This window comes from Larus michahellis, chromosome 5 (genome assembly GCF_964199755.1).
Source record: "Larus michahellis chromosome 5, bLarMic1.1, whole genome shotgun sequence".
Lineage (NCBI taxonomy): Eukaryota > Metazoa > Chordata > Aves > Charadriiformes > Laridae > Larus > Larus michahellis.
The window spans coordinates 78,219,475-78,244,717 of record NC_133900.1 but is presented as its reverse complement, the minus strand read 5'-3'; the positions used below and the strand labels follow the sequence as shown (position 1 = coordinate 78,244,717).

Sequence of the window (25,243 nt, the reverse complement as noted above, 5' to 3'; positions counted from 1 at the left end):
TTCTTTCAAACATAGTACAAAATCACAGCTGGCTTACAAAACAGTGACAGAGCGAGTCAGCCATTGCCAACTCCAGAATCAAATTCTACTGCTTCAGTCAAAAACACAACATGACGCTTTGAGCTACTACATGGCTTACAGTCGAGAGAACTCATTTCTTGAATTTTGGAATGGGAAACACAGCGGTGACAGTTTAACACTCAGCCATTCCTGCAGGCATGCCAGCACACTCAGACGGGGCGGCAGACACATACCGTCAGTTATCTGCTATACAGCTCCTTCCGCACGCAGGATTTGAAAGTAGTGTACCTCTGTACAGGTTTGTAGCCCTGTGGAGCAGAAGATGGAGAAGTGCACAGATGCAGACAACATGTGAAGGCAGCCAGAGGGAAGCGTAAGACAACGGTATCATGAAAATACAAAAAAATGGCTTTAAGTGACGCATAGCTAGAAGATACAGTATAGTATGCGCTAGATAAAATGTTTAGCATTCAGTCATTAATTTCCAAGTCTTTCAGTTTAAAAATGGAATTTATAAGGGAAAGGGAATCTTATGTATTTTTAAACAAAAAAAAAAAAGGCAAGGAAATAACTATTTTAAACCGAACAGCAAGCAAAAATAAAGCTTTTCATGACTGCACATTTTATGGCAATACTTTGACTCACCACTTGATGGCAGCTTAACATCCTAGTTTGTTTCAAACTACTAAAACCGAAAAAGGTTTCAGATTATAACACTATATTCCAGAAAGAGCGAATTTTCATTAGATAATATCTTTAAGACATTTACTTTTCCCAAAACATATCTAAAATATATGTTAAAATCAATTATTACGTTCCCCTAAGGGGTAGTACCTGACCCTCCTCAGGTTTGTAAGTTTATGTCTAAGCTTTTAAATAGGACAAAGCTGGTAGGTACTGACTGACCTTTCAGAACTCCGGTTTCATCGGACTTGTGCAACTCTTTGCTCTTAAATGTGTTTGCTTTAGTCAGACTAACTACAAAATGCCCTTTTCTAAAATACATGGTCCCAGGACCAAGCTCTGTGATGCCCTCAAGATTCTTCTGGACAAATATTTTAGTAAAACGACTTTTAAAAAAGTTGAATTACTAAGTATAAGATGTTAATTGTAAAACGATAAGTCAAATCACAAGCCTATTTTAAACTGTTATTTGTAGATATTTTTAGAGTGATAATCAGAGACTACGTTGATTTGGGCAGACATTAATTGTAGTGTAATTAACATTAAAATCAGGCATTTACACTTTATAACCAGGTTCAAATTTCTCATGGCAAAAATTTCCATGTTGCTACAAAATACCGGGTAAGCAGAAGGTATAATGTTCTTTTATCTGTATAATGGAACTGACCAAATCTTAATATGAATTTGAAACACAGTTATTAACAAAGAAAAGGTTAGTCATTTGTTAGTTTTGATTTAGCACAAGACAACATTTGAGCCCTCGACAATGTAGGAGCCAGAGGGTAAACTTTTACTTGTTCTGGCCACAATAACTACTCTGTAACTTTTAATGTACAATCAATAGGAAGTAATTAATCACAATTTCCACCAATTTGTTCTGGGCAAAAGGTTCTTTCGTGTTTACTTCTCATTCTAAAACCAAGATTGGGGTGGATGGGGGGTGTTTATCAAACTGAAAAGGCAAATCTTTGCAGAATTTTTACTACTACCCACTCTTGGAAAAATCAGGTTTGTGTAACACTTACGAAAACTTACTGGAAATTGCGATTCCTAAGTTTGATACTATAATTGTCTCAGAATACTAGTGATTAGTGAAGAGAATGCATTTTTCTCAATAATCTAACAAGTCTGCATGTAGGCATGACTGAGTATAACTGAATTATAGCACCAAATCACAATCATCTCCTATGCAATCCAGGAGATATCTCATATCTAATTAAAATTAGACATATTTATGGAAGACGGTGCTATTCTTCTGAACATCCTTGGCTATTCTTTGCAGTTCTTTTACAGTCCACTGGAATATTGCCACTAGGCAAAAGAAAGATACGTGCATAAGACTGAATAGTGCTGCATGATATAGATTCTAAAGGCTTATATGTGAGTTCTGTCATGCATTTTGTGAAATAGAAACATGTAATACATTTACAAGAATTACTTCGTAAGCAGACTGTTTTCTGGTTAAATTAACATACAGTGCACACTTACAATTAGTAAACAGTTAAAACATAGAGCTGAACATCTCGAAACAGTTATGAAACAATCATCATTTCCACACCATAAGAAAAGGAATTGAGGACCAACAAGGAAATAAGTTTGTTACAAACGCAGTGGTTGTTAGCCACATTTTACAGTCAATCATAAGATTACAAAAATAACAAGAAAACTGTTAGACTCAACACCACTTCACAGAAAGTTCTAAAATTATATTTAGGAAGCTAACTAAAAATCACTAAAATTATATTACAAATAGAACATACTGAAATGTGAATTTAGGAACCATAATACAGTTTAAGATTTATGTCTAAGGGATTAGGTTGTCAGTAAGAACACCATTTTACATTTAATTAAAAATGTTAACACCTGTCATATGAAGAAAAAAAATGTGACTTTTATTGATCACCCTCAAAATAAAAATTCTGCTACTATAAAATTCCCCTGTACGACACAGGACCTGAAGAGGGCAGCAGGGCCTACACATTCACTTAAAAGGTAAAGCACGATTTACAAGCTTGTTCCCTATGAAAATTTTCTACAAGTAATTTCCTGCCCTCTAGCTTCTTGTAACTTAATATATTAGGTACAGGGTTAAACTATCAAAAGCAACTTTGAAATAGACTATAGCATTGTTCAGCACCACTTCACTAATTCTTTATTTGAAAATTAAAACTATCTTCTGCTGCAACTCTTTCCAACAGTCATTACCAACACTTGCTACTTTAAATAATGTTTTCTAAAGAGCCAGTGGCTGACCTTTAAATTGCCTGGGTTTGAGAGAGACAAACTCTCTTTTCCCTGCAAACAACCCAGACATAATTGCTACTCTCGTTAAAATTCTTAATGCCAATGTATCAATCACATAATACAGAAGAAATGTCAGTATGCAGAGGATTTCTCCAATTTGGTTTGTGTGCTATAAAGGTGCATTATGTCCTCTATAGATTCTAATCTAATTAAAAAAAAAAAAAAAAATCAAAAATTTAAGAAGGGATTTATCTTACAGACTGCTTCAGGATTTCTACAAAGCATATGTCTTTAACCACACATACTGCTGGTTTGCAACTTACTGGTGCTACAGATGCTAAAGGAAGTAGTTGCAAGTAGTAACGTCAACTAAGATTACTATAAAAATTAGAATCCTTACCCTAAACCCTCGACTGAGTCTGTCTTTCATAATGCCGACAAATTCTTTGTAACTCAACTGGTCATCTCTGTCAACATCAAAAATCTTGAACACTGTGTTCACCAAATGTGGTGAAAGCTTCACACCTGTGGCTACATACACAGCACGTTTGAATTCATCTGCATAAAGAGAACATCAGGACAAAAAATAAAACATATTAATTTCATCCTACTTTGTGGACAATGTATTATGAAATACAAGTAAACTTCTAACTTTTTCACATTTAAATACTCAAAAAATAAGAAAACGTGAAAATCAGAATTTGATTTCACAGTTCTAAGCCAAGTACTTCTCAACTGATATAAAATGATATTGCTTAATTGGTATCAATTATTTTACACAAAAGATATCACCATATACTACGTGTAATAAAAAAATTAGAAAATCATACTGTAATTAAACCTATGTTACATATACACCTTGTACTCCCCAAACATCTCAACTCTGTTGTATTAAGGATTTCAGTCAGTACATACCTGCCTAATTCTTTCAGCATCAACTTACTGATTTGTTCAAAAATCTGTCTAATCCCTCTGTGGATCTTCTGACACCATTTCCTCCTACAAGCTTTGTAGAAGGCCAGATTCCACATGCCCACTGTGTAAAGAAATGCTTTTGTTTGCTTTAAATGATCTCTTATTGGTGTCATCAAGTGCCTCAACTCTTGTACTGCAGGATTCGGTTGCCAGGCTTGGTCAGGTCATCCAACCAGGGCCAGGCTGGACGGGGCTTTGAGCAACCTGGTCTAGCGGGAGGTGTTCCTGCCCAGGGCAGGGGGGTGGAACTGGATGACCTTTAATGTCCTTTCCAACTTTAACCATTCTATGATTCTACGACCAACTATTCTGCATTTAGCTCATCTACCACTTACATGACTTTGTAAGGCTTTATCGTATCTCTTATGATGTGACCGAGCCATCTCCTCTCAAAGCTGGTGTCCTAGCCTTTTTAGCCTTTTACCTGAGACATTAAAACTACAAACTAGGAATTACAAAACATTTTTGTATTTTTGTCAACAGTTCTGTGTCTTTATCAACATATTTTTATAAAAATATAAATACTTACCTTGACCTATGGAACGACTTGCAAAATTATACATTTGCATTGCAATTGTAAAGTCTTCTAGGTTGTTCAAGAATTGGAAAAATGATCTAAACTCATCAAATGTGATACCCTAAAAACCAGAAGAACAATAGGCACCGTAAGAATTATCAGTAGTGATGACAATTGAATAAATAAACCTTGCAGTTACATATGTCTACTTCATTTAAGAATAGATATTACAGCCATTTAGGAAAAAAAAAAAAAGAGAAAGATGTACTGAAAGTCAATAAAGAACTGGAGTCTCCTGAGGAATGCAAGATGGTCTTTTCTCTTTGCCAATGCCATGGATAACAATTCTCACCCCAAAATAGTATTCCATTGCGTAAGTCAATCTTTAAGAATTCCAGGATTATTGCGATACGGCAGTTAATATTGAGAATAAGAGTCTAGGTTTGTATCAATATTGGAATATGTTTACTACTGAAAACCTGAAAACCACTATTATATATACGTGAGCGTGTGTGTGCTCACATACACTGCATGAGTTCATAAATACATGTTACGATCTAACTTAAGCTCTGTACTTTTAAGTACAGAGTAACTCTGTACTTAAGCACTCTGCACTTTTACATATCCAGATTTAGACACCTAAGTCTCTTCAGCTGATACTCCTGTATCGAGTATTGCAGGGTTTGTCCAGCTTTTTAAAAAAATCTTTTGCATTTTGACCAGACTTCAGAATATCTTCTGTGAAAGTTTCTCTGAAAGTGCTGTTGTTAAAAGAGCTTATTTTTAATTCTTTCCTTATATTTGTTCTGCTTTTCTCTCATCTTAGCTACAAATCCAAAGACCCGATAAACTATCTCAAATCAATTTTGAGAGAGACTTAAACAGAGACTTTGAATTAAGCCAGGACCATTGCTTCTATCTCATTCTCCATGGTCTGTCAGCCATTCTGAACAAGGGATGAAATTCTTTGTCAAACCTTGATCTCCCTGGCCTCCTTTAACTATCATTCCTTACTATTCTTCTGTCTGCTTTTATCCTTTTAGCCTATTTAACTACTTCTCTCTGAAAATAAACCTGAAGACAACAAAGAGACCCGTGAGCCTTTCTGTTCAAACTAAAATCTTGACCTACGTCTCTTCTCAAAGATATACATAGTCATCATATATGACATCATCACATACATACAGAAATCATACTGAAGTAGGTTTGTGGCAGAGGAGAAAATGGCAGAGGATGGGCATAAACCCATGAGACAGCAAGTACTGTGGTAAATGTGGAGAGCAACATAATGTTGTTAAAATAGAATACTTTAATAGGCCTCCACCCACTTGAGATGTAAACCACTGCTTAAGTGATCCTACCTAAGCTGTAGCCAAGATTTATAAACTGTTTGATTGGAGAGCTTGACCCATGTCCATCATGAATTGCCTTTCTCAACAAGCATACCTGTTCTCTGTTCCATCCCCTGCAATTAGGAGGAAACTCTCACGGACACAAGCAGAACCACCCCTAAATCTCCTTTAAATTAAAATTCTCCTAAAATCTCCTTAAAGCTTTATTTATTAATACTAACTAATACTGTCTTTCTTTTTTCACTGCATTTGACATCTAATAGTTTATGTAAAAGTTCTGTTTCTTACACTCTGTTTAGACTGAAAACTCTCTGGGACAGGCATGTTTTGTCATGTACTTGTGAGATAACTAGATCAGTGAAGCTTCAGTACCCAAGTAGGACCCTCAGGTACTATGGCAAAATAGCAATAATAAAAAATGGCCATCAAAGTCTTGAGCTGACATTTTTAGGTTCACAATGATATTTAAAAATCCTTATTTTGCAACACTTTGTCTGTGAATATTCTGAATGTGGGAGATAGTGTATGAGGTCAGGCTACTGCTCTTCCCACGTAACTAGACGGGAGATGATCAGTCTAGATGGAAAGTAGCCCTTGCGTCGGTACGGCTGAGAACCACTGGCCCACAAACACGCCTTTGCAGCTTCTGTGTTTCCAGTAGTGATAAAAACTGCTGCCACGAGTTGACACTGGAGACGAAGCAGGGAGATAAAGGAGCCACACCTGCAGTCCATGGCTGAACCGTACATGCTCTACAACATTTTAGCAATGAGAAAAATATCTGGCTTCATTTCATTTCTGCTGAGATCATCTGCAATCATACATGTTTATTTCCTCTCAAGGGAAAAAAGCAAAGGACAAAAAATAGTCAGAAGGCAGGCAAAATGACACTCAGAGTTGGGCACACAGCATTCTACTGTCTCTCTCCTCTCCTAGGACCATATTTTGTTCAACTGGTAACTGTAATAACATTTCATATTTGCCATATGTTTTACATTTTGGCATAGGAAGTTATCTATGTGTAGATATCCCACAATTTTCTTACTGGAAACTATTTTCTATGTAAAAGGAAGCTAACTTTTCTATTTATTTGGGCAGATTATATTTTACTACAGCAAAGAAAACTGTTATATTAATGCACCAATGCTGTTAAAAATGCATAGACTTTCTTTAGGAGCTGATATTTGCAGGAATACAAGATGCCAGCTTAAATGAATCACTGCCTGGCATCTAGTTAGTACAAGGAGGAAAACATCCTGTGAGCAGGCAGCGTGCCAGCTGAACATTTTAATGTGACTACAGTACGCCAAGTGATCATCACGTTGCTTTAGAGGCTCCTACATACAGCGCCACAAGACTAACATTGCCAACTGTGAGAGCAGCTCCTACTACTTTACAGGCTAGACTAATTTTTCTTCTAAATGGAATCCTCTGGTTTGTATGAGTATTGCAGCGTATCACTGTAATAAAATAGAGAGTACATTTTATAATTTTCAAATTATAATGTTATTACAAGTGTAAAAAAGTGCAAACATATGAACAACGTCTCCATGGCAGTAAGAGGCGAAGTCCCATTCTCAAAAGGCTGTGACCAGCAGAAGAGATGTCGCAGGGATTTACTTTTTCCACTGTACTGACAGCACATTTACCAAGCCAGTGATGTGGAGCTATGGAAAATGGCAATGTCTCGTTTTACTTCATGGAAGTATAGCATATGACATACAGATATATGGCACTGCTGAAGTGCCAGGATATTCCCAGAACGCAGCATAAGCAAACCTGTAACTGAGTGACACAGCTTTCTGTGTGGAAGTTTTCCTCAGCTAATGGTCCCACAAGAGGTCAAGAAGAGGAAACTACTGTGGAAGACTTGCTGTCAGAACAGTGCCATTGGAAGAGTTAGAGATGAACTTCGAAGAATACTTCCTTGTGTTTAAAAGAAAGTGTCTGTATTTATATTTACTAAACAACTTCACCTTTGCCACTGAAAGAAGTTATTTCTCTATACCTATGACTGTCGTAATTTTTCAGTTACCCAAATGATAACTATATCATTGCTGTTACACAAGCCCCAAAGTGTGGGTTGTTTTTTTTTTTTTTCAGATTTCCACATATATCGAAATCTTGATTTCATCCTAAACAAGAAACATCTGCGAACCATGCAGGAGGAGCTTTATACCATTTCTGTTGCACTGTCTTGGCTTTGAATATTGAAAGCTGCTCAGACCTTTTAGAGTAGTTAGAACTGAGCGCCTCAGCGGCCAGACCAGGAACGCAGAAAGGGTTGGTGAGCAGGAACTTTGATCCCAATCTCACCGCTTCACCTTACACCTAATCTGGTGCAAAAGAGACAGCCCTGCCTTGCCTTCCCTTCCCACTCCCCAGCTACATTTATCTCGCAGTGGACCTGAGATAATGCAGAAGACTGTTGATTTTTGGAGTGTGTTTCTATCAGGTCGGCTGACTGATCTTACTCTGTAGACTGAAATGACAATGTAATTTCTCAAATAAATAAAAAAACATTGTAAAACTGTCCAAACCGATTTATTACTTTTATTCACAAGCTCTGCTCTCATTACTATTAAAATGTATAGCTTTTGAAAGAGTTAGATTTCTAGGACAGATTAATCTGATCTTCTGTAAACACAGACAGGAATATAGCCCAATCATCCCTTATTTGAAGGGCTACTTTTAACGTTACCCTATTGATTACCACTGATGCATAGCTGCCACGACACTTCCCTCAGATACACTTCTGACAACACATTTGTTGTTAAACAAAGGAAGGGCTACCTACCTCATGAGCTTTATTGCTTTTATTATCTTTCCTATCACTTCAGACATTAAGAACCACATACCCATCTGTAATTATATACAAGTGATCCAATTAAGACTATAAAACAACTAGATAAAGCGTGTCAATGTTATTTCTGAAAAAGGGCTATTTCAGTGGCAGTGCAAAAGAGAAGAAAAAAAAAAAAAGTGTTTTAATGCCTCATCGCTAGAAAATTGTTCTTTTCCAAGTCTTATGGTTTTTGCTGTTTATACTAAATTTTCATGTAATATAAAGCCTTGTTATGTAAACTTCAAAAGCATTACTAGCTAAAGCCTATGGAACATAATTCTATGTTATTTACTCTTCTACTTTTTATTGAGCAAGTAATCTGAAAAACATGAGACACACAGGATCAGAATAAAATCCTGGTGCTAATTAATTCAGTGACAGAATCTCCTTCAGTCCATCAAGGTTATATTTTCATCTTGATGACACTGGGACTGGATGCTGGGGCCCACCACTGTCAATTACCTTTTCTTCAGGAATTGTGCAGCGCAAGTTTTCCAGGTAACTTGATGTATTTTCCACATTTGTATACCTCAGAAGAATATGGGCAAAGTCTTCCTCACTGATGGTGTTCATCCCATTAGAGTAGGACAGGAATTCTATCTCTAGAACCTCAGTTTGTAGGTTATCCATAAATCTAAAGCACAAACATAAATACAAAGAAATAGTAATACTTTATATTTCCACTATTCATGTCCTCAAAAACTTGTAGAATATAAAGCCAAATAGCATTATACCAATTAGTTCCTTTTCGTAGCACTGATGGTAAATATGGTAAATCCTTTATCTATGTTGACACATTTCCTAATCAATACAACAAATTTAACTCAAAGATGAAGTGTTTTAGTAAGGATTAAAATCACTTAATACTTATATTCTAGTTTGTGTTTGCTTAATTTTCGTCTTCAGTGGGTCACTGATCTTTATTTTTATATGCTAGACTGAAAATTCCATCATGGTACTAAATGAATTCCCAAGATTTATTCCCCATAGAGTTACTTACAGATTGCAATTAAACCTTACCTTTCTCTTTTTAACAAGCTAAGTATGATGAGCTCTTGCAGTCTTTCAATCTAAAGTTTGGGGTTTTTTTTAATACTTCGCTATTCTTATGATATTTCTATAAACTCTTCCCAGCTTAACAACTTAATTAGTATATTCTAGACACCAAAACTGGATAAAAAGGAGGTTGGAGAGAGGTGGGTGTTGGCCTCTTCTCCCAAGTGAATAATGACAGGACCAGAGGAAATGGTCTGAAGTTGCGGCAGGGGAGGTTTAGATTAGATATTAGGAAGAATTACTTTACTGAAAGAGTGGTCAGGCACTGGAACAGCCTGCCCAGGGAGGGGGTTGAGTCACCATCCCTGGGGGTGTTTAAGAAACATCTAGATGTGGCACTTCAGGGCATGCTCTAGTGGCAGAGATTGTAGGGGTTTGGTTGGACTCGATGATCTCAAAGGTCCTTTCCAACCATGAAGATTCTATGATTCTAAATAAAAAGGAAATATAACATCCCTGATTCTGCTTGATGTCCTGGTTATACAACCGCGGATGAAATTAGCTCTCTGGTCACAGTGCTGCACTGGGAGCTCACATTCACCTCACCGTCATCTGCACCCTGCAGCACTTCCCTGTTACGGGTTTCCAAGAGTTCCCATCCTGCAGGCGTTGTCTTCAACAGTCCTTCTTATAGAAATATCATAAGAATAGTGAAGTATTAAAAAAACCCCAAACTGCAAGAGCTCATCATACTTAGCTTGTTAAAAAGATAAAGGTAAGGTTTAATTGCAGTCTGTAAGTAACTCTATGGGGAATAAATCCTCCTAATCTAGAACTTGACTTTTAAGGACTATGAGGAACTCAAATCAAAAGGATGTCTAGGCAAAAGTATAAGAGCAAGGTAAACATACAATAGTATTTCCCTCACCAGTCCATAGTTCAATGATTTTTTGAGTTGGTAAAGCAGTGTTGAATAAAACTTGATGGATCCCTCTTTCACGAATACGTCTACTAGGTTTTGATCTCTTTAGCATTCACAAGATCGTACAGTAAAAGATGGGTATTTTAACTAGATGCCTTTTAAAAAAGTACCTTCTTTTCTGGTTCTTGTTTTGAACTCACATCACAATTTCACTTGACAACACGGTTTTTATATTATGTGAAATACTGAATACTTTTCATGACATGCATAATTTTAAGGCAAAATATTTTGCAAACAACTCACTGGTTAGAATACACAGTTAAGTGATAACTATAGAGACAATTGGTATTAGGAGTATTTACTGAGGAAACAATAACCAAACGCTGTATCTCTTTCAATCACACAGAAACATACAGTTTTAAGGCTCCGTTTTTATGGCACTCTCCCTATATCATTAAATTCTGTTTTAACTGGTGTAATAATTAAGCCAATAGCTTCCACTGTGTTTTCACTTTTTCCCCAAAGAAGCTTCTTCTAAGGTGCCTACACGATATCTTCAGGAAAATCTTTACATGTAAATATGCCCGTAAGAGCAGAGATGCACACAAAGCTTCTTTTAAAGCACTGACAAACAGGGGAAAAAAATAAAAATAATTCAAAGCCAATAAAAAAGTTCCTACATATCAATAAGGACAAAGTTGGGGTGTAAACTCTCCACCCCAAACCAACTACGCACACAAGTGCTAACAAAATTTGCAAATGCAGCAGTGTTAGTACCAGAGTTTTTATTGTTGGTCCGCTTACTGTTTTATTTTTCTCTTTGTATATACAACACACGCAAAGGGAACATAAACTTTATATGCACGTCTGCACAGTAATATAATGTGTATAGTATTATAATAGACATTAATTAGAACAAGTATGCAAGTATTTTTTTTTTTTACAAGGAATTAATGAAATTGAGACTTACCTATAAAAATCTTCAAAGTTCAGTTCAGCTTTTCCTTTCTTGCCAAAAAAGTGTACAAGCAACGTAGTGTCTGACAGTGAACTTGAAATATCATCAGCACGCTTAAATATTAGAATAAAAAAAAATTAAACGCCATGACTGGCTCAGTTACAGAAGTATAATCTGAGAATGCCTATCATCACAACAGACCTTTCTATTAAAAGAGTTTGTGTTTTATGATCACAGTCTTAAAGAAGATTTTAGTGTTAAAATCCATTAAATTATGTCATGCAATTTTCACACAAATTAGCATTAGACTGTTAATTGCATTTAGTAGAAAACACTTAAACCAGCAATATAATATAATGCAAGCTGCAACGCAGGGGGGAAGAGCATGAAAAATAAAACCAGAAACTCTTGAGAAAAAAACACGAACAACTAGTCAGTTGAGGTAAACCATAAAAACAGCTCCCTTTGTACACAATCTCCTTTCCCTTCTACTATGCAAGTACAAAGAAATTAAAGGACTTTACTTTATAGACTCTTATTTTATATTTCAAAGTTATTTAGTATGGGATTCTATTCCAAAACCACTCACATCAGTCAGGCGTACTTTATATGATTCCTTTCTATAAGTAGCAGATGACTACCGTTTAAATGGGATTGCCCAAATACATTTAAAACAACTGAATTGCAAGAAATTTGGAAATCATGAAGTAATAGTTTGATTCATTCTCTTACGAATGTTACTCATCTACCGAGTACGTGCTGTATGCATCAGACAGGAATCTTTGAACATGTACTAATACTTTTTCCGTAATAAAGAACTATCAACTTTGAAGGCATGGAGTCAGAATAATAAAACCAACTCATTTTGACCATTTGTAATAGCAAGAATTGTAAATAGGAAGACACATATAAACAGAACTATCATTTGTGTATAGTGAGTGTGCAACATTCCACTTTTTAACTACATATTCATTACCCTTAACTGCTGTGTACGTGCATTGATTTTACCTCTTTTACAAAGAAACTCCTGATATACTGACGAGCTAGAAAAATAATCCAGTAATACAGGGCTCAAATAAGCCATAGTATTCCACCATGGCAATGGCCTTCTGGCATTAACGTGCATCTGCCAACATTTGAAATTCAAAAAGTAACATATTTAGTCTCATTGCTGCACCTGCCTAGGGAGAACCTTCTGTCCGAGCTCTCATGTTCCTTACAAAGTCAAGATCTTATGAAAAGCCAAGCGTGGGAGCCAGTAGTCTCTGCCCTTCCTAGGCAAGCTACCACCCGTCAGCAACATCATATTTTTGTGGAAGCGTGCCTGCCAACTCTAATGTTAAAGCACAGAAGAGAATACGCAGTACAGAGACCTAGTAAGCATTTGGGAGATGTAACAGTACTAATTTATCATCATGACGATTGATTATAAACCTATGGAATTTACTATAAGTATAGAAAACTGTTTATATGGATCTATAAAGATCCGCCTATACAAACCTGCAAGCTGCCCTCAAGAGTCCTTTAATTCTAACTTCATTTTATAATGGAAAAGACTATAAATTTGTAACAGATGGAGAAACTCTAAATGAAGAAACTGGGAAGAAATTCTGAACAGTATGCAGCAGTACAACTTTATGTACCACGAAAAACCATTTCATATCTACGTTCTCTGAAATAGACTATATTAATCTCCAATTTACATACTGATTTGTAAAAAATGCAAAATGCAACATTGATTAAGAGTATTTATGTATCAACAAGGAAAAACATGAGGCAGTAACAACACAAATCCTTCCCTTTCAACATCCAAGAACTAAAGAAATGAGAGAGACTTTTCCCTACTTTAGCATAATCAGTTTAGAATTCTCAAGATTGTATTTCGTGTACTCTAGCTTCCTCTTTATTCTCGTATTCTTCTCCAGGGAGAAATAAGATGACATAGCGTACGTATAGGCAGACAGATATTTCACGTCCTTTAATTAAGACAGCTCTGCTCTTCAAGTGAGCAAACTACTTCAAAAAAGTAATCACTATTTGTCTTTTAATATTGTTATCCTCCACTACAGGACACAATATACTGAAACGCAGATACCCTGATTTCTTATGTCTTTTAAGCAATTAAATCCCTAAGCACATTCAAACAATTTCCCTCAAGTACACTGAAAAGATATCAAATGTTAAATTACAGCCTTTCATCTTGCAAAAACATTTCAAAACCTTAGACTGAGGTTGCATTCACCCATATCTAAAGAACCATTTAAAAAAAAAAAAAAATACAATCTGTAAGTCTTTTCACAATTCCCACTTGGTCAGCCTCACTAAATGAAAAAACGCCAAACAAAAACCTCACCGCAGAAACTCAAGCCAGTACGCTTCTCCACAGAATTGCAGACAACTAAAAACCACTCCTCTGCTCCTTCTGCACTGGTAGCATTAAATAAATTCTCTCTCTTAAGGGGCAAGGATAAAAACAAAAGCTTTAATAATTTAAAACTATTATTTATTGTTCATAATTAAATAAATTTTGTATTTTAGATCAGTGAAAATGAAATGACCACACCTGTTTCCATATATGCAAATATGAGCCTCCATTTTGATCTAATAGTCATTTAAATGAGAGTAAAACCCTGCCTCATTTCTCTTTACCTTTACTCTAATACAAGTCCAAGTAAAGAGACAAACAGGAGAGACAAGCGTTTCAGTCACAGTATCGTATTGCTGCACACTGGCACCAGCTTTTCCTCTCAATTTCCTAACCTGAAGAGCAGTAAATCTCTTTTTTTTTTCATATTCTGCAAAATTATTTTCAAGCTTTTGATTAAGTACTCACGAGCGATGACTTATAGCAACATATTCTGAGAATGAAGCATGCATATTATGCTTTGAATTAATAAGAGCTTTCTTACTGCAAATCCTCGATTTTTCAATAGAGATAATAAATCTACTGATTTCCAGTTTCCTTTAGTAACTTAAGAATAAACACACAAACTGAATTCAGGCACAGCTGGCATATTCCAACTGGATGGTGTAGTTGCTACATTAGGAATAGCAGAGACAGTACTGTAAACTGTCCTGCAAAGAAACTGGATGCGATGAATAACAACTTCTCCTGCCGAAAGAGACCTTGTAAGTTGATTCCCACAACGAACCTTATTTACTCTCCTTTTCAACTTACACAAGGCCTTCTCAAAGGGCTACGAAACAGCACAGACTCCAGTGTCACCTAGCTTTATGACACTTTCCTAGTACAGATGGCTAGAATATTATTCAGATGTGAGAGTACCTGGGAGAGATAAGATGATGAAAGCCAGCCGGCTCAAACTTAACCCAAGCAAGATAAAGATGATTATGATGAGAAGTGGGAAATTGTCAGTGGAGCAAATGCAGGACATGACTTTTCCTCATAAATTGACTTACAAGTGAGCGGAGAGACTTCTTACACATTTTACAGACAATTTAAATCAATGCTGCTGTTAAGCTTCCATCACATTGTAGTTACAGATATTAGTCTGAGGCATCAGATGTAAAAAACCCTATCTCTGTTTAAATTAAAGGTGTGGAGAGATTACCAAACTTAACTCCATCTACACTTGAGACTGAATTCATGCCAGCTAACTGCAGATTAAGATGACAGTCAATTCAGAAAACCCAGTGCCGCAAGCTCCTTAAACAGACAATGAAAAGAACATCCCTCTCTCCCCTCTATGTTTCCCTTTGCTGACTAGACAAGAAAACTGATGTTCTGGGTGTTAAAATTTAGTGAAATAAATAAGGACTAATAACTGGACTCATCATGTTCAGGAGCTCGTTAATTTAAAAGCAAGGCAAGAAAGGCTGGGTATACTGCTTTATTGCAAGATTACTATGACTATATTATTACTGTGGGTATTGCTATAAATAATGGTAAAAAACTCCATTCTGTAACACTACATTTTGTTTTGTTCAACGGCAAATGAACTCAAGCTGAGAGAGGTACAGAGAAGGCCTATTTGATACCTGGGAAATGCAAGTTCTACCTTAAGAGAAAAATCAGAGACCTCATTGCATTTAGCTTATGATAATTAAGACTGAGGGCTATGACTATGTTGATAAACACAACCATGAGTAAGAAGATTAACGCTAAAGAAAAAAAAGCCCTATGAAAATTAAGGGACAACAGACCGGTACAAAGGGACTATGACTAAATTTAGCCTGGAAATTAGAAAAAGTCCATCCAAGTCCTCAGGTTATTCAATAGCTTCTGCAGAGGAACAGCAGGGACAGAACACTAATTACTTTTCATATGGCGCACACATTGCTTATGAACCAAAGAAAGAGACTGTTTTACCCTGGAGGTCCGTTTCAGTTCCTTGTTCTTTTCTCATTATGATCCTGCTTATGAAGCATGGGACTCGAGACCGGAGTCAGTGGGGAGCTGCTGGATGTCCTTTAATGCCACAACCAGCAGAGCAATGGCCCTCACTGCACAGGGCACAGAAAAGCCTAAATGATCTGTTTTTCTGACCCTCTTAAATGATCAATAAATGTCTTGCTCAATTATCTGAAAGCAGATCTTGAAACAAGAATCTTATTAGAACTTCAAACACTATGGAAATTAATTTGACAGCTTTGATATTGCTAGTCCTCTGTAACGATTGTGTAATATTAAAAAAGTTTGACTAATGTTTTTCAGGTTGTTTTTGCTTCTTAAAAAAGTAATTAAAAGGAAGAGAAGAAACAAAATAGGAAAATAATCAGAACAGAAATAAATAAAATAACAGTCTGTTTATGGACCAGAGACAGAGGTTGACTTATACCTCCGCAAGGTCCGAAAAGAGTGCTTGGCTCGTGCTACGTCTCAAAGTATCCCAATAGCTTCTGGGGACAAGGTCCTCTCCTTCTGTTTTAACAACCTGTAGAAGTTTCAAGAAGCACAACTGTTTTAAAACCAAAGAACAATAAAACAACCACTTACAGACTTTAAAATCTTTTCCGACTAATCTTCAAAAGCATGGCTTGATTCTTCTGCTTCTATACGCAGAATTTCTACCCAGTTACTTGATACCTTGTAAATGAATGGAACGCTCGTCTATTACAGCTACTTGCTTACTATTCATAACTTGGCTGTTCCAAAAGTAGCATGAGACTCCACTTTCCCAAACAAAATAAATTAGAGAAAGCGTAAAGTGAAAATACTAATTACAAGTACATGTGAAAACGTCCATCTAAACTCAGTATTTTGTTGTTGTTTTTTCTAACAATCCTGTATTGCCCAAAAAATATTAATTTATACACTTATGAAATTTGTTTTCTCATTGGTAAAAGTACAAATATCACCGTACAACTAGTTATATAAAATTAATTTCATCCAATGATCAGGATGACATCCTTACATCAATAAAGAAATGCAAAAAACCAAGCCTAGTAAGTCCAACTTCAACTGTAACATGCTTATCAAGAAAAGACTATGCACATCTGATGATCAAACTTACCTGGTTTAAACAGAAAATAAGCGTTTAATCTCTCCACAAAAAACACGTTTACCTTTTTGCGCTGAAAGATTTCATTTTTGGAAGCCTGAAAAATTCTCCCTTATTAAAACTGGCCTTCCTTTTTCTTGCAATTAGTCTTGGAAGATCTATGCAATACATTTCTTCCCCCCCCCAAAAAAAAATAATCTAGGGGAGGTGATCCTAAAGACAGCAGAAGGCTATTTGAACTTGGTTAGGGCTGTTGCAACTGAATGAATTTTTCCCTTTCTCTCAACAAGTTAGTCTCCACTAGGTTTTCTACTTTCATGGCTTCCCACTTGCATCCATCTGGGCAGGTAAGACAAAGCCAGAATGAATTTAATCTTCTAAATACAAATTAAAACCATTTTTTGACTCAGTACATACTGTTCTCTTTGAAGATTTATGCTGCTGTGCAATGCGTAAAACCATGTTGTTGTCATAAAGAATACTGTACAAAGTAGAAGGTTTATTGTCTCTATGTATTCTACATTATGTCAACACACTGTATGTACTGCTTCCACAAGTTCTATTATGTACTTCCACCACTAACCAATTCAACTCAGCTCTTCCCAGAAACTGTCCTCAAAGAAACACGACAAACTACCAGGAATTATACCCACGCTTAATGTATATAACACTTTTGTTTCCTTTTTGGAAAACTCTGGTTTTATCTTTCTCTTATTACGCAGTGACAGTTCCTATGTCATGGACACATCATATATCACTCCATTCAGTCCTAAATTGCTAAACTCAAACTTGTTTACTTCAGTGCACGGGATTAAGTCCTCAGCAGTTTCTCTGAGGACTTTTTTAAGTTTACTGCATCATGCGAATAAACACCTCATTCCTTTATGCAGTTCTGTGGTTATCTATTTCAAGTATTCACTGAATTTGTTTTCTTGCTAGAGATTTACTTTAGCCAATGGAATTAGTACCTCAGGGCATGCAGATTTGACTTTCCTTACATGCATCTCACCATAATTATCATGTTCCGGTTGGCATTTGGCTAGTCAAAGTACTCATGCAATACATGCTGAAGTAGTCTTAACACGCATCTGCAGTATGCACCAGAACATGACTTGAAAGAATTAACCTATGCAAATGAAAATACAAAAATATTTAACCCATTTAAAATGTCACTGTATGCACTCTATGGCTTATAGACCTTGACGCTCCTCAAAAAATTTTGTTTTGAAGGATGAAGTGAGGAGAAGGGCCCAACACAACACTTTGGACTAACCCAGACATTTTAGGGCTGCATCTCCTTGGTCTTGAGTATCTTCCAACTCCCCAGGACATCAAGGGAAACTGAAAAGGCTGCTACACTTCTTGTTTCAGTAGGAGAAATAGAAACCCAAATTATCAGTTTTCTGGGGTGGGGGATTTGTCAGATACTGTGAATTCTTATACATCTGAGTATCCTTGGGGTGGAGATCTCCATTTGGGTAGTAGGCGGGCAGAAAAGGATGGTGCACACCTGGGCATCATCTTGGTACAGCGTTTGGACATGGCTGGAGTCTAGAAGATTTTTTTACTAACGCTGAAAATTATTATATGAGTAGGAAAGCCTAACTAGTTTGGTTTTAGTTTAAAATAGGAGGCAGCACAGGAATATGGCAACCACTGTACAGCATCTTTCACTGCAGTAAAGCCTGATCTAAAATCCATTTAATCATAAGGCCTCACATTTCCTACTACATTATTCTCACACCATCGCAGCATCTACTGCACCTTTTCATGCAACAGCCTTCCTTCCTGCATATTGCCCAAATTGTATGTGCTGACTTCACAGGAAATAAATTTGTGCATTCCTGTGAATGATTACATAAAAAAACCCAGACTTTAAAACTGAACTTGACTAGTCATCTAGTTCTTGTCGGCTTCCTCCCCGTACTTTGACTAGCACAATAATCACACCAAAACAAGTTTAATTCTTCTATTTTAAAATCAAATCAATCTTTTTTACAACAGTTTTTCTTCTGCTGTCAATGAAAATTTAATCAGGTCATAATGAAGACATTAAAAAAACCCCAGAAGATCTCTCTCTTGCTGATTCTCCCACTCCTCAAAATAATTGAAAATAAGTTTCCTGTCACCTACATAATACAGGGGCTATTTTCTGTAAAATCCTATTCTAGTTCAGCACTGAAAGTTATTATTCATTTGTTCTGTAAGTGAAGCACAAAAATATAAAAGCTCTCTTCTGGTTTCTTTTTTTTGTGGGGGTTGGGTAGGGCAACATAGAGGTGAAGGATTCATTTGACTAATTATTCACATTATATACAAGGAGACAAGACAGATCTGGATCAAATGACGCATGCAGGATGACTTAATTCACATACATTAATTAAGAACAAGTCTATTATTTCTTAAGATATATTTTGTCTTTTCCCCTAAAAACACTGTTTCCTTCATTTTATATAAATAGAGCGAACAACCTTTCCTCCTGGTAGGCTTGCCTGTTTCAGAATGCGTGCAACAAGCATGCACAATCTTTTATGCAAGTAAAGATCCACCACAATTTTACTGATTAACAGAAGTTAATTTACTTGATGAAAAAGATCAATATTGTAAATTTTCTTATACCATACTATTTCACTTCACTGGTGAAGACTGCATAAATTGAAAATAGTTAGAGTACATACACTGTTAGTAGAAGTATGATATCCATAAAGTTGAAGACGCTGACATACAGCAAAAACGGGTCAAACCAAGTATCACATGTCAGAATGAAGCCCAAAGAAGGGGGAGAAAAAAAAAAAAAAGACAATAGAATAGGTTAAGACAAGCAAATCTTCATTTTATGTATTATTAAATTTGTTTGTTTTTAAAACGACAGTGAAGAAAAGAATGGTTTATCTACAATCTCATTCTTCAAATTTTCAAAAGAGAAGAACAGAGTTGCAGAGATTACTCTCAGGAGAAACGTTCTAGTTTGCAATCCTTACTTTTTCCAAAAGCTCTTCCTTTGGGTGTAAGTTTCCTTTGTTCAGAATAAACAGTGTGTGAGAGGTTCAACAATGACCTACAGTTTTGAAAAGCTACGGATAGGTCTCTCTGGGTGGGAAGAAAAGATCCCTTTTTATACTCAAGGAAGGTTTAAAAAGTATTAATTCTTGAAATTCAAACTTCCTATGGTTTCAGGGACAAAGATCTGAGATCAAGCATCTATGGTCCCAAAAGGATAATGGGCACTATAACAAGTTTCGCATGTATGTCAAAACGTTCCTTATAATAAGGAATTTTTGCCATAGAAACACAAATTGCAAAAGAACATTTTTTCTGCTGTGGGCTCGACAGAGACTTGTCCCTGATTTTTACCTGTCCGACAGTAAAATAAATTCCTGCTACCACTGCCATCCTCCAGACAAACCACCACAGACTTGTCTATTTCTGACTTACCTTTCTTAGGCACAGAAGAAATACAAATTTGACATTACATAAGAATGAGTATTCAATATTCCACAAAAATCTATTCAGACAATATAAACAACTAAAACCATTTTGCATTGGATATAAGCAGTATTTAATAAAAAAAATTAAACTTGAATATAAAACCTAAGTTAATTTGTAACATTTCCTCAGCTACTTTAAAACTTCTATATTAATAACAAGCATCAGGATCAGTATGTCTACATGAACAGCTGCAGTTAGTTACGAGAGCAGGAGTACAGTTCGGTCCTGCCACTGAGATCTCTCACTCTTACAGACAACACTGGGTCGTTTCGATTCACTTTTTCCTAGATTTATAGACTCCAAATGGAATCAATGCTACTGTCATAATATGTAATACAATATTTAAACGCTAATTTTTCCTTTCTGTAGACCACTTTTTGTTTTTAAATTACTGAAGTTTAGGCTAAACACTGCTTTTTTCTATACGTAAATTTATGCATATTCTTTTATTGATATGAATTTATTGTTTTGAAAAAAATTGACAGTGATTAGTAAAATATATACATACATGATTTTGTCCTACATCAAAGAAAACAAACCAACTACCAGCTGCAACTATTCTAATTTTACTTACCAGCATTGCACGTTTTTCTTCATCTCCTTTTCTTTCTCTCTTCTCATTTTTTTTCCTGAAAATCTCTTGTAGCTAAAAAACAAACCATTTTGTTCTTTTTAGTTATCAGGCTATTTTACGTGCATAACAATCATTCATAGTGAGGAACACTGCAAACAGTATTAAAATGCAGTTCTTTACTAAAATATCGGTCTTTCAGTGATGCTTTATTGTTCATATTAATGCCCTCATGTTCCTTCTGTGACCTTAATCATTACACAGAAAGGAATAAGGAAATATTTTTTCACAAAGTAAGGCCAATAATTCTATTTGGGAGCACAATATTAAGAACATCCTATTTAGCTTTACATTTTAGGCAATCCAGCCTATAACAAAAAGGGGGAGTCCCAGCCTTTTTCACCACCTCTAGGCACATCCTTTCTTGTCTGGTACTAATTAGTACCTGTGTGGCTATGTAGCCAGCTGGATCAATCTCTTATTCATATTGTTAGTTTCCAACTAGACCAGTTCTTACTCCTGCTGGCACAAGGGAGGACTGGAAACACCTGGTGGGGGTGAAACATTCCCCTTCAGCAGCAACAAACTACTACTCAAGAGTAATTTATCAAGTACCCTTTTTTTTTTTCAAGTCTGTTCAAAGAATACCTTCAGGTCTTGTAAAATACCCCTTTCACAACTTTCTCTGCATTAAGAGCTTTAAACATGACTTCTGAGAGAACCTCAAATACGAGATTTAAAACATACAGACTCTTGAGCAGATTTATTTTTTTAAATTATAGTCTTCAGAGTAAGAACTGGTCTGTACTTATCTTTCTTTGTAAGTATCTGTTTTATTTAGATATTTTTATTTATGGCAATAGTTATTAATGTTCCCAAACCATTAAAAAAAGGTGTCACAGTGTTTACTCTACACAGCAAGAGAGCGCGGTATTAACTACTATGCCATCTGTAACTCTATCGGTGAACTTCAGCTTTTCAAAAATTGCATGTGAAAATATTGTACTGCCACTTGTAGCATTTGCTAATCTCAAAGTGGACTGGAAAAAGAATAAGAACTGTGGCGGATAAATTTGTCAAATTCCAAAATACGGTATTTTTAGAACCAAACATCATGGCATACAGACGCAATTGTGGCAGTCGTTTCAAGACCCACTTTAACCTACCAGAAGTCTGACAAAAACCTGATACTGTAATGCCACGCACAGAGATCCTCCCAGGGATAGGAATGTGAAAGATAAAGCGTGTGTGATAAATTTTGCAAGCAAATTTTCCAAATTTAATTCCAGAATACTATATTTCAGAGAAGGCAGATGACTAAGACAAAGGGAGCAGCAAGCTCTACTGCAGGGGTGTGACAACATTGAAATAAATGAATACAGTATTTAGCAATTAAATAGCAAATGCATTTATAAATAACACTTCATGAATTTTCAAAATTGACTACCGTGTTCTGGAATTGCTTATAAGGCAAATACAGACCAGAATATCGTGTGTATCACTATCTATTTTTGAGTATGGGATCAATGTATAGACCTTGGTATGATTTTTCTAAGTTTTTGCAAACCTACAGGCACAAATTATTGTAACTTATGCTGATGAGGAAAGAGTCATGATTTGAGATTTAGCTGGATGGCCTGGAGTATTACACAGTTTGCAACCCAAAACTGTGGAAAGAAGAAAGATAAAAGAAGAGAGAGACGCAGAAAGAAAATACCTCGTGAAAAGTGAAGTGACAAGCCATCAAGTAGAAGACTGGCAGTAATTGAAAAACCAAAAAAAGATCGGTAAAAAGCAATGCATCCTTGGATGTATTTCCCCTGCCACAGAGGCAAAGGGAGTAGGATTCTGTTGCATTCATCATTAAAGCACTTGCTAAACTTCTGGAAATGGATCTTTTGTTCAGAAGGAGTGCTATAGGATACCAGCGAGTAGGAAAGTGAATGCAAAAAGGATCTAGGAGTACTTTCATAGGAACGTTGTTTGAAACAGGATAATGAGATTGACTGCTGAAAGCAGCAAAAGCAAGATCTCCTGTAACAAGGCAACACAATCCTTCTGTTCCCTGACCTCACCCCTATGACATAAGCAAAGAGGAAAGCACAAACACCATGGAATTAGTTTACGAAAACACTAAAGCCGTTATCAGAAAAATTAAGTATTTTTCAACCCTTCACTATACATACTCTTCAAGGATCACGTAACATCTGATCCCTACACCAATCTCTTTAAAGTCTCTTTATTTGCAAAACTGAATAGTGTTACCTGTATTTCCAATTTTATGATAGCTGACTGTAATCAATGGAGAAGTATTTTGCAAATGTTGGATATAGTTCAAATGGCAACACGGACAGTCTCCTGCTTTCAGGGCCACAGGAGATGATGTGTACCCAAGCAAGGTGAGCACAGATATATATTCATGTATATTCAGGTCTACCACAGCTGTAGCATCATTGAATCAACTTCTATTTTCATATTTACTTTTATTTATGCAGACATTATTTATCTACCTACCTATCTATTTTAGTCTTTTTCACTTCAGATCTAACATCCTGACTTACGAGTTTTGAGCTGATTTTTGAAGGGTCGCTGACACGTTAACCAAGCGGAGTTACGGTCAGGTTTACTCTATGCAAATTTGTTAAATACGATAACAGGTGGAGAACAGTATATCTAATGTTTGAAAATTCTCCTTTCTTTCTTCTATCCACCGAGTTTGATAACAGAAAAAGAGTAAGAAGGAGAAATTTTTATCAGAGACCACAACAGAGAACAAATAAAAAGCAGGATGTGAAGAGGACTATAAAAGAAAGATGCGATATCCATAGTTGTCAGTCTATTCCACCACATTCTGCTGTACTGAATCACAAAAGACTTTTTTTTTTCCCTTTTTCTTCTTCCTCTATTTTTTCTTTGGACAATTAATCCAATGTTTGCTGGCTTCTTCCCCCAGCTGGAGGAGACATCTATTAGGAATTAGCAAATATAAAGATGCGTACATTTAATATTAGAATACAATAAATGATCAGCATACCACAATTTGCAAGTGGTGACAGCTTCCAAAATAAATTAGACCTGTTCTGCTTAAGCTATGCCACCAGAAAACAAGACCCCAGATCTTGGCTCTCACTTCCTTGAAAAGGAGAATTGAGGGAAGTTCAACGTGTTGAGGACAGTTTCTTTCACATTTCCGTTTTCTTTAGGTTAGCACAGCTTATCTGAATTGAGCCTTAGAACTTGACTTGGAAACAAATTAAGAAACAGCACACAGGAAATTAGGGGGTCTTAGTTTTAAATAAATCATGGTCTGACACTAAAATCCATTCCCTGTGTCTGTTTTATTCTTTATATTTTGTTCCATCTTCTTCAGTAAGGCACTGCGCTTTTTCTCCTGTGTATTTACTGTATTTATTTATAAACTCAACTACACAAAAAAACGTACAAAGATAAGAACTGATGACTTCTGCAAGTATCTTTTTTTTTTTTTACGAATATCTGCCATCGTCATGGCAATTAAATAATTCTGCTGACCATTGCTACAGCAATATTACTTTAATAGCCTAATTATCTGTGAATGTAGTAGCAATTAAAAAGATTCAGAATAAAAACTGGAATTAAGCTTCAAAAATCATTACATACAATACAACCGTGCACTGTAATAAGAAGCTACTATTTACAATTTACATTACATTTAATATTTACATTAAATAAGGCAAATGAACAACTACATTCAGTGAAGAATAGCTCATGTTCTCATGATTAGTGACATCATCATGAGCCTCAATCCCGACAAAAAAATTAATTTCAAGATTACATCAAAATATTCAAAGACTGAAAATATACATACCACTAAGAATTCCTTTTTGTCCACCATCTCATTGCCGTCAGTATCAAACATGTTGAAAGCGATTCTAAAACCTGCATGTGGCTCTGCCAAAAAAACCCAACCATTCAATTAGTTACTTGCTTGGAAAGAAAGCAAATATAAAACTTGAAGAAATTATTTTGTGTCTGTTTATAAAATCCATATCCTCAACTAATTTAAATTAGTGCATTTGTGTACACAGTAAATGCAAATCATAACATCTGTAAAACCATATTATCCATGTTATGAAAACAGAAGGCATGCTCACGCATTCATAGGTTACGGAAAATAGACAGTAGAAACAGAACATGAAGTGTCCAAGAAAAGTATCTCACAGTAACA

At 35.9% G+C, this 25,243-nt stretch overlaps 1 protein-coding gene across 7 annotated transcripts in view; it reads right to left on the bottom strand.

Moving 5' to 3' along the window:
* MICU3 (mitochondrial calcium uptake family member 3) overlaps positions 1-25,243 on the bottom strand; it is a 56,510-nt gene that overhangs the window by 8,278 nt on the left and 22,989 nt on the right. For 2 of the 7 annotated variants that reach the window (XM_074588155.1, XM_074588150.1), the window contains 8 exons: positions 24,884-24,966; positions 21,040-21,111; positions 19,655-19,693; positions 16,314-16,409; positions 11,527-11,627; positions 9,101-9,272; positions 4,454-4,562; positions 3,350-3,507 (listed from right to left, as the gene is read on the bottom strand). In XM_074588155.1, coding sequence (XP_074444256.1) covers positions 3,350-3,507; positions 4,454-4,562; positions 9,101-9,272; positions 11,527-11,627; positions 16,314-16,409; positions 19,655-19,693; positions 21,040-21,111; positions 24,884-24,966 — 830 coding nt within the window. Of the gene's footprint in view, positions 1-254; positions 330-3,349; positions 3,508-4,453; positions 4,563-9,100; positions 9,273-11,526; positions 11,628-16,313; positions 16,410-19,654; positions 19,694-21,039; positions 21,112-24,883; positions 24,967-25,243 lie in introns of all 7 variants that reach the window. The other 5 variants (XM_074588151.1, XM_074588154.1, XM_074588152.1 and 2 more) reach the window with 5 other exon arrangements.